This window comes from Macrobrachium rosenbergii, chromosome 12 (assembly GCF_040412425.1).
Source record: "Macrobrachium rosenbergii isolate ZJJX-2024 chromosome 12, ASM4041242v1, whole genome shotgun sequence".
Lineage (NCBI taxonomy): Eukaryota > Metazoa > Arthropoda > Malacostraca > Decapoda > Palaemonidae > Macrobrachium > Macrobrachium rosenbergii.
The window spans coordinates 106182895-106196705 of NC_089752.1; the positions used below are offsets into that span (position 1 = coordinate 106182895).

The 13811-nt window shown below is 36.2% G+C and overlaps 1 protein-coding gene across 5 annotated transcripts in view; it reads left to right on the forward strand.

Moving 5' to 3' along the window:
• LOC136843824 (palmitoyltransferase ZDHHC22-like) overlaps positions 1 to 13811 on the forward strand; it is a 44182-nt gene that overhangs the window by 14863 nt on the left and 15508 nt on the right. For all 5 annotated transcript variants that reach the window (XR_010854694.1, XM_067112613.1, XM_067112616.1 and 2 more), the window contains exons 3-5: positions 223 to 341; positions 10738 to 10947; positions 11447 to 11570. Coding sequence is in view for 4 of the 5 variants with exons in the window: in XM_067112613.1 (XP_066968714.1) it covers positions 223 to 341; positions 10738 to 10947; positions 11447 to 11570 (453 nt within the window). In the remaining variant the exon portion in view is untranslated. The remainder of the gene's footprint in view (positions 1 to 222; positions 342 to 10737; positions 10948 to 11446; positions 11571 to 13811) is intronic.

Consider the following 13811-nt stretch of genomic DNA (forward strand, 5'->3'; position numbering starts at 1 on the left):
TTGTCATGCTACTGTAAATGATTTCCCTTTTGAATACAGTACAGTATTGTTTTCAGTTGTACAGTCGAGTATGCATCTATAAAATGATTTTGTTAAGAGTTTGCCCATGTATTGAATGCTTAGATATTTTATTTGCGATAGAAAATAATTATTGTATTGCCATAAAAGTTTTTGTGACTTTTTTTCTAGCTTACAGAATATATTTTATATTTTTGTCTACAGCTTTTGGAAGCTAGCGGTGTGAACACACTAGTTGTATACTTCTTCAGCATTGAGATTTTTGGAAATTGGCTGCTATTTTTCTGCACCAAGAACTACATCGATAAATCTTCAGGAAATAGGTAGTAGCATATGCATTTTTTAGGATGTGTACATATTTTCGCTTACATTTAAATTTTTGTTTCTTGTGTTTTGATTGGCTGCCTTTTTTTTTTATGTACAATTTTCTGATTCTTTTAAAGAAGTAACAATATGTTCTCATTCAAATAATGTGGGGAGTTGGGAGATTCATCTGTATCATGTAATAGAAGTGAAGTGGTCTTAGAAATGGTTGGCTGCAGCATTTGCCATGTCCATACAATAGATAGAATTCTTATTTTTCTGAAGGTAAATGCCAGAAATAACAATCGTGAGTTGCTCTGACAGGTAAATCCTTCCTGCTTCCATGGGGTAGCCCTCCATCTTATCTGTCATTATCATCATTTTCTGTTCAGCTTGCTGAGTGAGTGATGGTAAACTTAAGTGCACCCTTTACATCTCAGGAAGTTGATATAATGGAACTAAGAGTGCCTGTGTCATTTTTGAATTTCAAAATTCGTTTCTGTCATATGGATCCCTCATGCTGTTTCCATGATTAACTGTACATTGATAAGTGAAAAAAAAAAAAATTGTATTGGGTATGTAACAGTGAGGCTTTTGCCATAATCTAAATGGTCCATCTTATTTAACCTATAATGCCTTAATAATCAGTGGTAGGCATAATGTATCAGTAAATTTTAATATACTGTATATGCTTAATTATTACATAACTGAGGCTTTTTAATTAGTATTATGTATGTCATTACAATTATTCTGTTTAGTTTTGTATAAAAAATTGTTAGCATTTAAAATAATGAGGATGAATCACAGTTTTTGCTCTTAAGAGAAATATGGGTGATATTTAAAAATAGGATTAAAAGTGAACATGTCAGGAATCATAAAAATGAGTGTAATGAAACATAAAATAGAGTACAGGGGTGGAAACCTGTAATATAAGAATTACAAAAGGCATCACAAGAACTGTGTTGCAACATTTTGGATGGGATGTATAAAGAGACATTTGACAAGATGTTGGAATGATAAGAAGGGAGCCTTGAAATTCTTGGAGAGGACATGAAGGGAACAGGATATAAGGGCATATTGGGGGAACAGGGAGGAGGCTAAGGCTAGGGCAAAGGGGAAGATTTGAGAGAATGCAAATCAGAATTCTAACACATGAGGGGGGGGAAAAATGCGTAGAGTAGAAGAGTGGTGGAAAGATTTAACAGATTGGAAAGTAGCAAAGTGTATGAAATGAAAATGAAGAAATTAAAAGTCAAAAGGAAGGAATATTGGAGTGATAAAGGCAGTAACTTGAGAATGTACTAAATGAATAGAATTAATTTGTCAGCTGAGAAATAATTTTCCCAGTTTTTAGACAGTTAACTTTTACTACATGTAGATGCTGTATACAGCCTAGCATATGGTGTTTGAAACCTTGTGCTCCTAACGGTTTGGTGATTTTCCTGCCACACAGACTGATTAGAATGCTGTTTTTATTTTTTGTATCTTATCGATGTAGTGTGATTTCGCTAACCTCAGGAATAAAGGTTTGCCCATCACTTATATGGTATATCCTTTTGCCATGGAATTTGCAGTCCTCTACTAGGCACTCCTTTGCTTTGTAGCTCAGTGTTTTTGTATCCCAAGAAGAAATTTGGCAGTGACTAATGCTTTGTTTTTTCTTGGGAGCCACCCATTGTTAGAAAAATAGCTTGCTGTTGAAAAAATTCCACATTTAAAAGCATAGTATAAAATCTTTGCTTTCATTTCATTTCTCCAATAATGCACTTATTTAGAGCCTTCAAGGAACAGTTCTATTGAAGGTGAAAGATTGGTTTTCCTAACTTTAACTAGATTTGGGGTTTAATTATAATTTACATGCATGTACAGTACTATTCTAATGTACATAATTTAATCTTTTTTTCCATGGCTAAGTTTAAGGTAATTGACTATAGCTGAATGCAGCAGATATGGTCTTTGAAAATTGAGAGCTGGCACTAGAATGTTTAATTAGGCTAAATTTTTTATTTTATTCCTGAAAGCTTTGCCTGTTCTTTTTTGTTTCCCACAGAGAGGTTCTCTGTTCCTTCCTAAACTTCTGTTGATGAGCTCAAGTACTTCAGAATTTGATTCCCAAAGACCCCCTCAACTGTTTCTCTTGAGTTGTTTTTCACGTTGCAGGTGGGAGAGATATCTTCTGAACTCTGCACAATGATCAGGTCAGTTTTTTATATCAAACTTCGAGAAAGTTACCCAACGCTTCCAAGACTTACAGTTGGTTGACTGTTTTCACCTTGTTACCCTATACCTCAAAATGATGACAGAGCATCAGAGGCCAAATTGGACCTTATGTATATGAGATTCACAGCCCTATCTCCCTTGTGCTCTTGACATGGTTTAGTTTCTTATGTTGCTATTCTCTGCTGGGTTTAATTTTGAGACAGCTCTGTTGAGTTAGACCCTTGAGACTCTGCCTCTCTCCCTTTGGATTTGATAACTTCCTCAGTCTATTAACAGCTTCTGAGCCTCACACCTAAGTCCTCACCATGCAACATTAAATAGTGAGAATCCTAGTTTTATGGATGTCATGGATGACAATCTCTGTTTTAGATCCCCAATGATTCACATTGTTTTCTTCCCTTTATAGATACTGTTGCAGACTAATCCTCACTAATCCTCTGAGTCACGGGACAAGTGATGACGTGCCATGAGGTTCATTTTATTGATAGTTACAATTACAGTACATTTTCTGTTACTGGCAACATTGACCCTTTGGAAGATGGCTGCTCATTTTCTGACTTCTAAGGGAAGGGGATAATTGGGGGTCTTTGAGTATTGTAGTTTTAGTTGTAAAATCAGTTAACACAGAATAGCTCCTTGTCAAAATCTTGATCTCTTTCAAGTTTTGTTTGTCAGATCAGTATAGTTGTTGCGGTCCATGTCATGCAGTCAGCTTTAATGCAAGAATAATACAACCTGGAGGCAGTTTCAGGCACTGCCATAGACCTCTGCATTTGAAGTTTTGTTGTCTAAGAAGACTCAGACAGCTGGATGACTGATAGACACTTGAACACTCAGTTATATGAACTTTGTTTTTAAAATTCTTGTCAGAATGGAGACAATGTTGGCAGAACCATATTTCACAAGGCTTTTGCACTTACATCTACTGTACATATATATCCTCCCAAAAATCCCTTTTCTGAGTATTTTTCATTCAGTTTTGTGAATCCATTTCTACCTTTCTGCAGATCCCTAAGACATCAGCATATTATGACCCAGTTATAGGGTGTTTTCACTCTCTAGGAAGTTTACTGCAAAGACTCCTTAATGTTAAGATAGCTGATAGGGACCCCAGTCTTTGCCTCCTGTTTGGGTGTCCGCTTATAGAGGTCATATAAATCACACCTCTGTTCTTGAGAAGTGACAGTCTATTTGAAGAGGAGGATTGACAAGGATTCTTGGAGGACTCATACATCATAAATAGTGCAAATGTATTTAGATCAGTGGATATCCACTGCCTAGAGAAGGAGTCTTATTCAGTCAGTGATGACAGGTGTTGCTAGATCATGTTGCCTTTAATTCTAGTTTCCAATACCAGTACGTCACACACACACCCTTCAGATCCTAAAAGAACTGAAAGGCTGAAAGAGATACAGTGCTTGGCTGTATAACATAAATTTCAAATCTTTCGTTATTCACAGAGAAATGTGAGATCTGGGGAGAAATGTCTGCCCAGATCTCATGCATGTCATTCCATTTTCATTTTGCTGAGGTCCCCATCCCTCAGATGTGATAAGAAAGGTTTTTTGGGTGAACATTGAGTAATCTCTACAGGCCATCCATCAGTCCCTGTCTTTTTGCCATTTACTCCTTCAGTTCTCCACTGGACAGAACCCAGTAAGTCTGCTCATTTCTTATTTTTTAGTGTTAAATAACCTGGACAGACTCCTTCAACAAGGATCACCAAATGGTCTCCCCATTCCTTATGGCAGGGTTTAGTGCTTTTAGGCCTAGTGTAAAATTGTCCTGCTTACCAGTACTGAACAAAATCTGCTTGTTATAGCTCTATTTAACAGACACAGCAAGCTGGAAGGTGAACACATTGTCTCCTTAGAATAGCATGGAAGCTTACACCTTTCATCAATTTGGTGTCCCAGGAATCTTGGACATTTTCCATTGTTTCAGTTATCCTCAGTGGAATGGTAGTTAGGTCACACACCCCCACTGATACAACTTCTCACTGTAATACAATGACAGTGCCATCTGCCCATTTAGGTCCAAAAGACTACAATTTCTTGCTTGATTTTAAAAGAGAAAAGTTTTTCTAAAACATTTACCATGTGTCTCTTCATGTTTTGTAAAACATTCATGTAAGTTGCTATACATCAAGAACAGTTTTATGGTAACTGTTGTTCTTGAAACATATTGCCCTGAAACTCTTCCACTTCCATTCGATTTCTTCTTTGACCTTTGAAAAGACGCATGAGTATGTGTCTGCTTTTAAGACCAGATGGCTCTGCCTCAGGTTTTACTACCTGAGTGTCCATTGATCAGCTTCCTCTGGAGAACTTGAATATATTCAAGTCTTTAATTTTTCTAACCATCCTGTCTGTCAGTGTATCAGAGCTTTGTAGATTTTGAGCTGAAGTCACCAGTGGCCTTAAACTGACAAGTAATTAGCATTTCTTGTTGTTGCAAAGCTTTGGCTCTGCAGATGATTCTTTGAATCCCTTCTCCATCTCTTTTCTATCAGACTCAGCAGGCTCTGATGGAATGGAATGTGTTACTGTGTGCCCTGTCAATACTTGGAAAAAGATTACACCCCTGAAGCTAACTTTGAGCATTCCACTTCCAGGCTACAACCCACATGGTAGGTGCCTTGTACCCTACCTCTTGCTTCTTTAGATAAGCCATTTTTTCATCCGGTTGGAACACTGCTATGCTTAACCTAAAGTTCTCTAAGATAGGTATTTAGTTATGCAGACTCTTATCTTTATATTTTTTTCGGATAGTCAGCCAGCCCCTTTTTAACATTACTGCAAGCTCCTATATTGTGTGCATCAAGATAGTAACCTTATTATATGAATCAGACTTGTAACATTCTGTGTCACTGTGCAGGTTAGAGTGTTGATATCAATTTCATTTGTCACCTAGCCTAAGTAGCTATTCAGCTGTCTTTAGGTACTGGGTTATTTTATGAGAATGCTTGAAAAATAATGTCTAGGTCTCCCTCCCTACCCTCCAGTTTGGCACTAACATTTTCCTTGAGCAATCCTCATACTGGTGGGAGCAGGAGATAAAAACATGAAAGGTCAACTGTACTGATGGGAATCCCTATCACTGCTTGGTAAATGCACTCTTTTAATTGATGGCTGGTATATGGTCATACAATTCAAGCCAAAGTGTAAGCTTCTGAGGCAAAGGTTTCTATGTATGGAACAGGATTTGGATTTGAAAATATTCATTTTTCACATCAAACCCATTGCTTGTAACAGCCCACTGGCACATAAGTTCCAGAAGAGAAAAGGATAGCAGACAGGTGTTTGTGTGCACATACAGCCTGTGATCCCTTTCAGCTCAGCTATCTCTTTGTCACTTTTTGTCACGTGTATGTGCTATCAAGTGCACTACTCACATTTGCCCCTGACATCTTGGTTGTTTGAATTGGCTACTCAGAGAATTCCTTTGCTTTACTTATTTGATAACTGTTTAGTGCAGTTACATCTTGCACATAGATATTTGTGTTATTTTAGTTCTCTAGTGATTTTTGGTTGTACTTAATAGGAGATTTGTGCTATAGCAATTGCTCCTCTGTTGACAAACTTCAGTTCTGTCCTTTTAGTTCTGATGAAGAAGAGCTGCTTATTCTTCAACTAGGTTTAGGTTGTTCTTCTGTTTATGTTTTATATTCAGGTATTATGTATATTTTCTCTAGCTAGGATTTTTGGGCTTTGGGACGGATAATAGTTCAAGATCACTAGGATGACAAGACTGTTTATGTCTAGTTAGTACCTGCTTGGTTTTTAGCTAACTTAAATCTGTTAGCTTATTTTGTCCAGCTTGTTTTTGTAGTACCGTTTGGGTAGTAAACCAGTACTTCTCTCCATTATGCCTTTACCTTGTCTTGACTCCATCTTTGTTTTTCTAGCAACCCTTCTTGAATTTTTTAACTGGTTATTTTGTGATTTTTCTATTTAGTAATTTTGAAATGTCCTTCTTATTGAATTACTGGCCACAGGTCATGTTTATATTCTTTGGGGACTTGTTGCCTTATTTATTCAGCAGTACTTTAAATAAAACTTTCTTGTAGCTTTGTTAAGGAAGACTTCTGATTGGTAATTTTGTAAATTTCAGGGTGTCCTGTGATTTATGTCTGCTATTGGTCACTTTTGTATGTTATCCCTTTTATATATATTTTTGTTGCAAGTATCATTTTTGTAGAATACCACACCAGAAATCCATTGCTTTACCATGTAAGCTGCACAGTATTTCTTGTCTAACTGCAAATTTTCCAGTACCACCCTTTTCCCTTTGTAAGTCTACACATATGGGATCCAAGAAGAGAGGGAGGCACATACATGCAAAGAGAATGATATTTCATAGGGAGCTAAGTAAATATCCTTGTTATGAATGAAGATAAGTTAATAGAGACTGCCATAGCAAAGTTGGAAGAGGCCTCTTGAGTCTATGAAATACTGTATATAGTTCAGAGGTGCTTCCAAGGCTGAGGAAGTGGTCTTGACCTCAAGACAGATCAAACCAAGTCTGAGTACACCTTCCTTTATTTTTGTTTTTTGACTCGACAGTCACCAGTGCCACAGCTGAGATGATCGCTGATATTAGGGAATAAATGAGGGGGACAGGCTCCATTATGAACTATGGTAGACTGATGGTGTACCCTCAACTGTTTTCAGTCCCAGACGGAGTCTTCGTAGATTTTACCAAATCTCCAGATGCTTCAGAGCCACGATGCCTGCCATCAGGAATCAAAGCTCTGATGAAGGATACTTCAGCCTGATTGTTCCCTACCTCCCCAGAAACCTAGACCTTATCAGAGATTGACACCTTAAAGCATTTCCTAATGAAATTTCTCTCTAATGCCAACTGGCAAGAGTAAGTCCTCTGTGTGTACTGTATATGGTATACTGTACAGTAATTCTGTCGGATGAGGTAAGTTATTGGAGGAAGTCTTAAAGCTTAGGAGACTTGTTTTATTCTTTCAACAGAGATTTGGTTTTCATTTTCCATATGGTTCTGTATACATTTGGTGGACATTTTGTTTATGAAGAGAGGCACAGCAGTAAAGCAGTTTTCATCTGGTAATTGCATGTAGAAATGTGTAATTACTGCTTGAATTTTTTGTTTTAATTTTTGCAGAGTATTCCATCAATCATGAATGCCATCATCTTTCTGTACACCAACTAATTCACGTTTTGATATGATGGACTTTGGCACTCTTAGGCAGGTTTCAGCCTCGGATTGTAAGGAGTTGAAGGTCACTGATTTTATGGACTAACCAGTATCCAGAAGGCCTGATTGGGGAGAAGCTGGACTGTAGGGTTGCAGTAACCAGGTCTGCCCCGGAGCAAGAACTTGTGCTGGTACCGTGTTAGCTTAATCTAGGTTGTCTGACTTGTCTCTCTAAGCCAGGAGCAGGCAACAAAGGATGACTGGAACTCCTAGAAGATTGTATTCCTTTACATCATCAGAATTCCCTCTGGCACATGTCAGTCTCCCTTTTGGCTAGGGGAACCATCCACTCTGGTAACAAGACTCCAGGTAAGGGGAGAAGAGGAAGTTGGATTCCTGCTTCTTCATGGACACCTTTTTTTCCAAGTGAGGATACTGTTCTCTAGAGATCTGGAGGTTTTTGGAACAGCTAAGAGCCTTTCGATTAGTCATGTAGTTGACCATGGTAGGATACCAGCTCCCTTTTCAGGAGTTGGACCCACACTGTCTTTGCAGCCAGTCAAGTTCAGGTCCTATAAGAAGATATCAGAAAAGGATCTAGCCTTAGGTGACAAGGTAAGGTCATTGCTGGAGAAGCAGACCGCAGGAGAGGTGACAGACAACTCTCCAAGGTTCTTCAGTCACCTCTTGTTGTCTCCAAGATTACGGGAAAGTACCACCCATTAAAAACAAATAACTCCAGAAGATCCTCCTCAGGATGGAGATGGAATATGTGTATCGTTTTGTCCAAAAAGGGACTTCATCACATCAGTAGACTTGAGTGATGTGTATTTCCACATTCCTGCTCACCCCTTGCTTATACTGTAATTTGGAAGTTCCTTCTCTGAACTCCACTTTTTTTACATTTAATTGCTCATACTATACATAAAAAATAACTAGCTGACTGCTGAGCTGCAGGAAATCCTAGTGCATGTGCACACTTATCTTATGTGCCTGCCTATCTACTGCCATTTTCTGTACATCAAACTGAAGTGTCTGTGGCAGTTCATCTACCATGAATATTAGCCATTATAAAAAAATGGGCTTTATGAACAGATCTTTAAAAAATATATGTTCTATAATACAATACTACTGTATTCAGTTTATCCCCCTCCCAGTTCCTCTGATTGGCATTTCAAGTATGATGGATTTTACTCACTTGTGTGTTGGATGGCATTTGAGACAGATGATTAATTGAAACATAGGACATGGGCAGAGCCACAGAGAAATTTAAATGAGAGAGTAACTTGAATTTTTTTTTTTTTTTTTTTTTTTGATAGGAGGAAGTCAGTACTCATTATATTCTGCCTTTGTATATTACTAATTTGCATTTTACAAATAAATCTTAAAGTAATAACATCATACGGTCAACACATCACCAGGTCTTACACTTCACCTGTCTCCAACTATGATTAAGACTTTCGAGTAAATTATTCATTGTTCTTAGTAGCCAACACTGTACAGATTAATAAACATGAAAAATATGAACTAATTTTGATGACTAAGAGAATTTACTAAAGTGTGACTGTTAATTAAAGTGTGACTGTTAATGGGTTTAAGGTAAAGGGTGCAGCATGGATAACACAGCCTACCCCATCAGATTTGCTGAGTCTTGCTCTCACTTATCTATTTTGTATAGTAATTACAAAGGTATTTATGAGAGAATAATAATATTTATGACAGAATAATAATTTTGGGCACAGCTGAGAGCAGAAATACAAGAAAAATGGAAAAATAATGAATTTTAGTTAGCTGTATGTTGAATTTCAACACATTGTGGCAATAAAAGACTTGCCTCTGAGAAAATACCAATAACAGGGGTGGAATAAATTTGTTCAGGGAATGAGGTAGCTGAATGTAAATTTATTGTGTAGCAACACATGGTACATTTTCATGCCCAGACAAAAGCAGCAGATAAATACACATGCACCTGCAAATAGTTTTACATTTTTTGATTATTGCATTCTTATGTGTATCGTTGCATTTCTGCAGAATATTTACGGTATATTGATGCTATGTGCAATACTGCTTGCTTTATTAAAATATTCAATTTTCTCATCAGAAATGCAGTGAAGCATACATTCATCTTAAATAAAGTCTTTGAAAAAAGTCCTATCACATTATTAAAACAATTAGCCTCTTTCCAAACATATAAGTATGATGTTGTATTCAGCTTGTTGATAAAACTTTATTGTGAGAGAGAGAGAGAGAGAGAGAGAGAGAGAGAGAGAGAGAGAGAGAGAGAGAGAGAGAGAGAAATACTAGGTGTTCGGTATGTTATAACGATAGGGACATATGAGATCACTTGACAAATGCTTATACACACATCCATGCAAAGTTTTATTTTTTATTATATGCACTTATCTATAATTGCCTTTATTTGTTCTTTAATGAAAGGGAGCATAATTCAGTTAAGGCTAACATATTTTAATTTTTAGCATCTTTGCCTCCCTTTTGAAGAATGGTTTACTCCCTTTGCATATTAGGATGTATTTCATAATTTGGAGCTGTCCTTGCATTTTGTGCAGTCTGCCCAACGAACTCTCATATTAGGTGAGCGTAGATCAAAAGAAAGAAAGTTATCATTAGTCTTATATGGCTCTTGTTTAATTTTTAGATTTTAAGTTTGCAAACATGGAGGAGTATGCATATGCTTGAAATTTAGGAGGTGACAAAGAGGAGGTTAATTATATTGGTGGCTAATAATTATTGATTTTGTTTAGGAATACCTATTGTAACTTTCTGCTTTGTTTTTACATGTAGAGGTTATTTTATCTTCAACTTTTGTGCCATACATACTGTATATATACTGCCAGTTTGAATTTCTTTTTTGCATATTTGTGTCTTTTTAAAATACAGTTATATCTTTTTAACTTTAGGTGCCAATCTTTTTGTATAATATAGCTATAAAAATTACAGTTTTGCTTGGAGTACTGTACAGAAACTTCTTATGGCAAGTGATTTTATCTACATAACTTTCTCTTTCAGTGAACTAGCTCCTGGCTTATCACACGATGACTGCAAACAGTTGCGATACTGCCCAACTTGTAAAATATTCAAACCTGAACGCAGTCATCACTGCTCTCTGTGCGATCGGTGTATTCATCAGAGAGATCACCATTGTTTTTTTCTTGGAACCTGTGTTGGTGGCTACAACCTGTGCTACTTTATAATATTTTGTTTCTATGCATGTGTTGGGTAAGTGCTTTATTTGTGTAAGTTAAATTCTTTATCATAAATGAGTTTAAATTGATTCTTGAAATATGAAGTCCTGTTTTTAAGTTCAGAGTGCTGTTTGGTGTAGCAACAGACCTTTTTGGGGTACATTTGAATGTAAATGGAGGGTAGTCAGTAATATGGCAGCAGCTTCATTGGGAGAACACAACCCAAGGTAGTTGCAGAAATTTCTCTTAATCATAACTTGTGGATCACAGTGCTCAAGAGTTTCTAAGTTTGCAGGAAAGTTATTTCAGGTTTTGGGAGCTGATTTTTTTTTTTTTTTAAAAACATAGGTTACTTAGTTATGGTTTATCACTGCCACAGTAGCATTAAAGCTTTTTAAAAAGTCTGAAACCCTGTAGATGGTAAGATTTTCAAACTAAACTAATTACTTTTGTGGTATGCTTTTTATATATATATACAGTGTTATTCTTTCTTTTAGTTGAGGATTTAAATTATAATCATAATATCTTTCCAGGTGTATTTATGCTGCAACATTATTACACAACTATTACTCTGGAACCTACTTAAGAACCTTTTGGTCGTCTGAATTTTTGTATTATTTCTACCCTGTCACCCTCGTCATGTGGCTGTGTGGAAAGGTATGTCAATAGGAAGTACATAAGTATATTCATGCACTGTGGACAACCAAGAAATCTGTTTAGTGTACAAACCTTTTATTTTCCATTTGCCATAGTGCCTGATACAGTTCACTATTAGCTGAAAATTTAGTCACCATTAGGCAAGATGACTCATGGGCATTCCTCTATGGTGCAGATTGTTCATTAGAGTAAGACCTGCACTTTGCTGACACAGCTTATTTGATGTGGACTTGTCTTAGCTCTAAAGATGTACCCTACATCTTTATAGTGTTATGCTTTATCTGGATAAAGATGGAGCAGCAATTAAGTTCATACTTTAGTGTTAGGATATGAGAGGTTATTCAGAAAGGATGTTGTATCACGAGTTCAGTTTGTGATAAAATATAACAAGAGAGGGAAGGCTTAGTATTTTCATAAGAAATTCTGCCATATTTGTGTGTCAAGATGTTTTTGGCATTAAGTCAGTGAACCCATCATCTGTAAATTGCTTTGGCTTACCAGGTAATGGAGAAACAGATCCACGGTTATGTATATCTCCATATATTTAAAGGTAGATCTGTATAGATAGCTTTCAGGAATCTGTTCGATCCCCTGTTTCAAAGGGGAATCAAACAGATTTCCGAAAGCTGTCTGTACAGATCTATTTTTAAATATATGTACATATACATAACTGTGGATTTGTTTCTCCACTTGAAGACTCATGCTACTATGAGTATTTTTTAATTACAGGTAATTCAATGCTAGGAACTATGTTGGTTAAATTCATATTACCCAATCTATGTATTTATGTGTTACTATTTACCTTTCCAAGCAAGTAATGTTGTGGTTATGCATATAGCATGTTGGAATCCTCATTCCACAGTGTGATAAAATATAACAAGAAGGGAAGGCTCGGGACAGTGGATTACTGTAGGGTCATCTGGTTTGTTGAGGTCACTTTGGAAGTAACCTGTACTTCCCTGGATATTTTTTTCATTAAGTATTCTTAATCAACAAATCTTTAGGTAGATTTATGTCTTGTTATGTGTTTTAATAAAAGATATTCAATTGCAGTTTACTCAGATCCTAATTATGTAAACATGGACTAATGTAAATGTATATTAAAAGTGTGATCTCGGATGGAACGATGATTTATTTATGTTGTCTCTTACAAACAATAGCTAAATATTGAAATGGGGAAAATTTTTATTGACACCTTGTTAATAAATACTGTTAAAAAATTATTTAATGAATTGTAGAGAGAAAGCATTACAAACCAGTATATGCTGATTTTATGGCTTAAGAAACATGGTTGAGATGGAAAGTAAAACTGTGGCACAGTGTGGACATACAGTACTGTATTGGTAAGAGGAACAGAGGGGAACAAACCTTAGTTTTAATTGAATATAGTACTAACTTTTGCAACTCAGTTAAATGAACTGTGTAAGAAGGAATAAATAACATTTAACTTCTACCATGGAATAATACAGCATGTATAATTTGAATGCAGTAGCAACTTATCCTAGGCAAAACACAGGGGTGCAGTATGAGGAAATAACACCAGAAAACTATGCTAAGATGAACCTGATCCATACATGGATGATGAACAGTGTATAAATGTGAAATGTAATTGAAATGTGTATACCTTGACTGTATATAAAGTTGAAAACAGTCAGAATAAATTAACCATGACAATAAAATTAAATGTGCAAGACATTTTTCTTTAGCTTGAAGAATCACTTTTTTGCAGAGTTTTTGCCTTAGTTTGAGTGCAGTATTGCTAAATTAATTAATAAAATTATATATAAACACTTAAGTGAAGAACTTTACATTTAGTGCCTCTTAGGGGTACCTTCTTAAACTACTCTCAGATTGCTAAGTCATGAGTAAATAATAACATAAGTATTAGTGATTAGGGGACTGGGGTGCAGGAGACAGCTCACATTTAATACATGGCATGTCAGCATTAATGAAGTACATACTTTGGGCACTTATAAAGGGGAAAAAAAAAAAAAAGATATGACCATATAATGGTAAGATTCAATAACAGAGTTTAATGAGAAGATTACATTATGAATAAGGAAGTGGTGGAAAGATGTGATATCCATAGGCTGGAAAATAGACAGAGATCTCTAAGCTTGTGATGGTATGAAGGTGATGAGAAGGGATGAGGAACAGTTAGAATAACTGTAGTTGGGGGAGTAGCAGGGCCTAGACTAGGGAATGGAGGAAAACTTAGATTACTGATGTATAAACATGTAT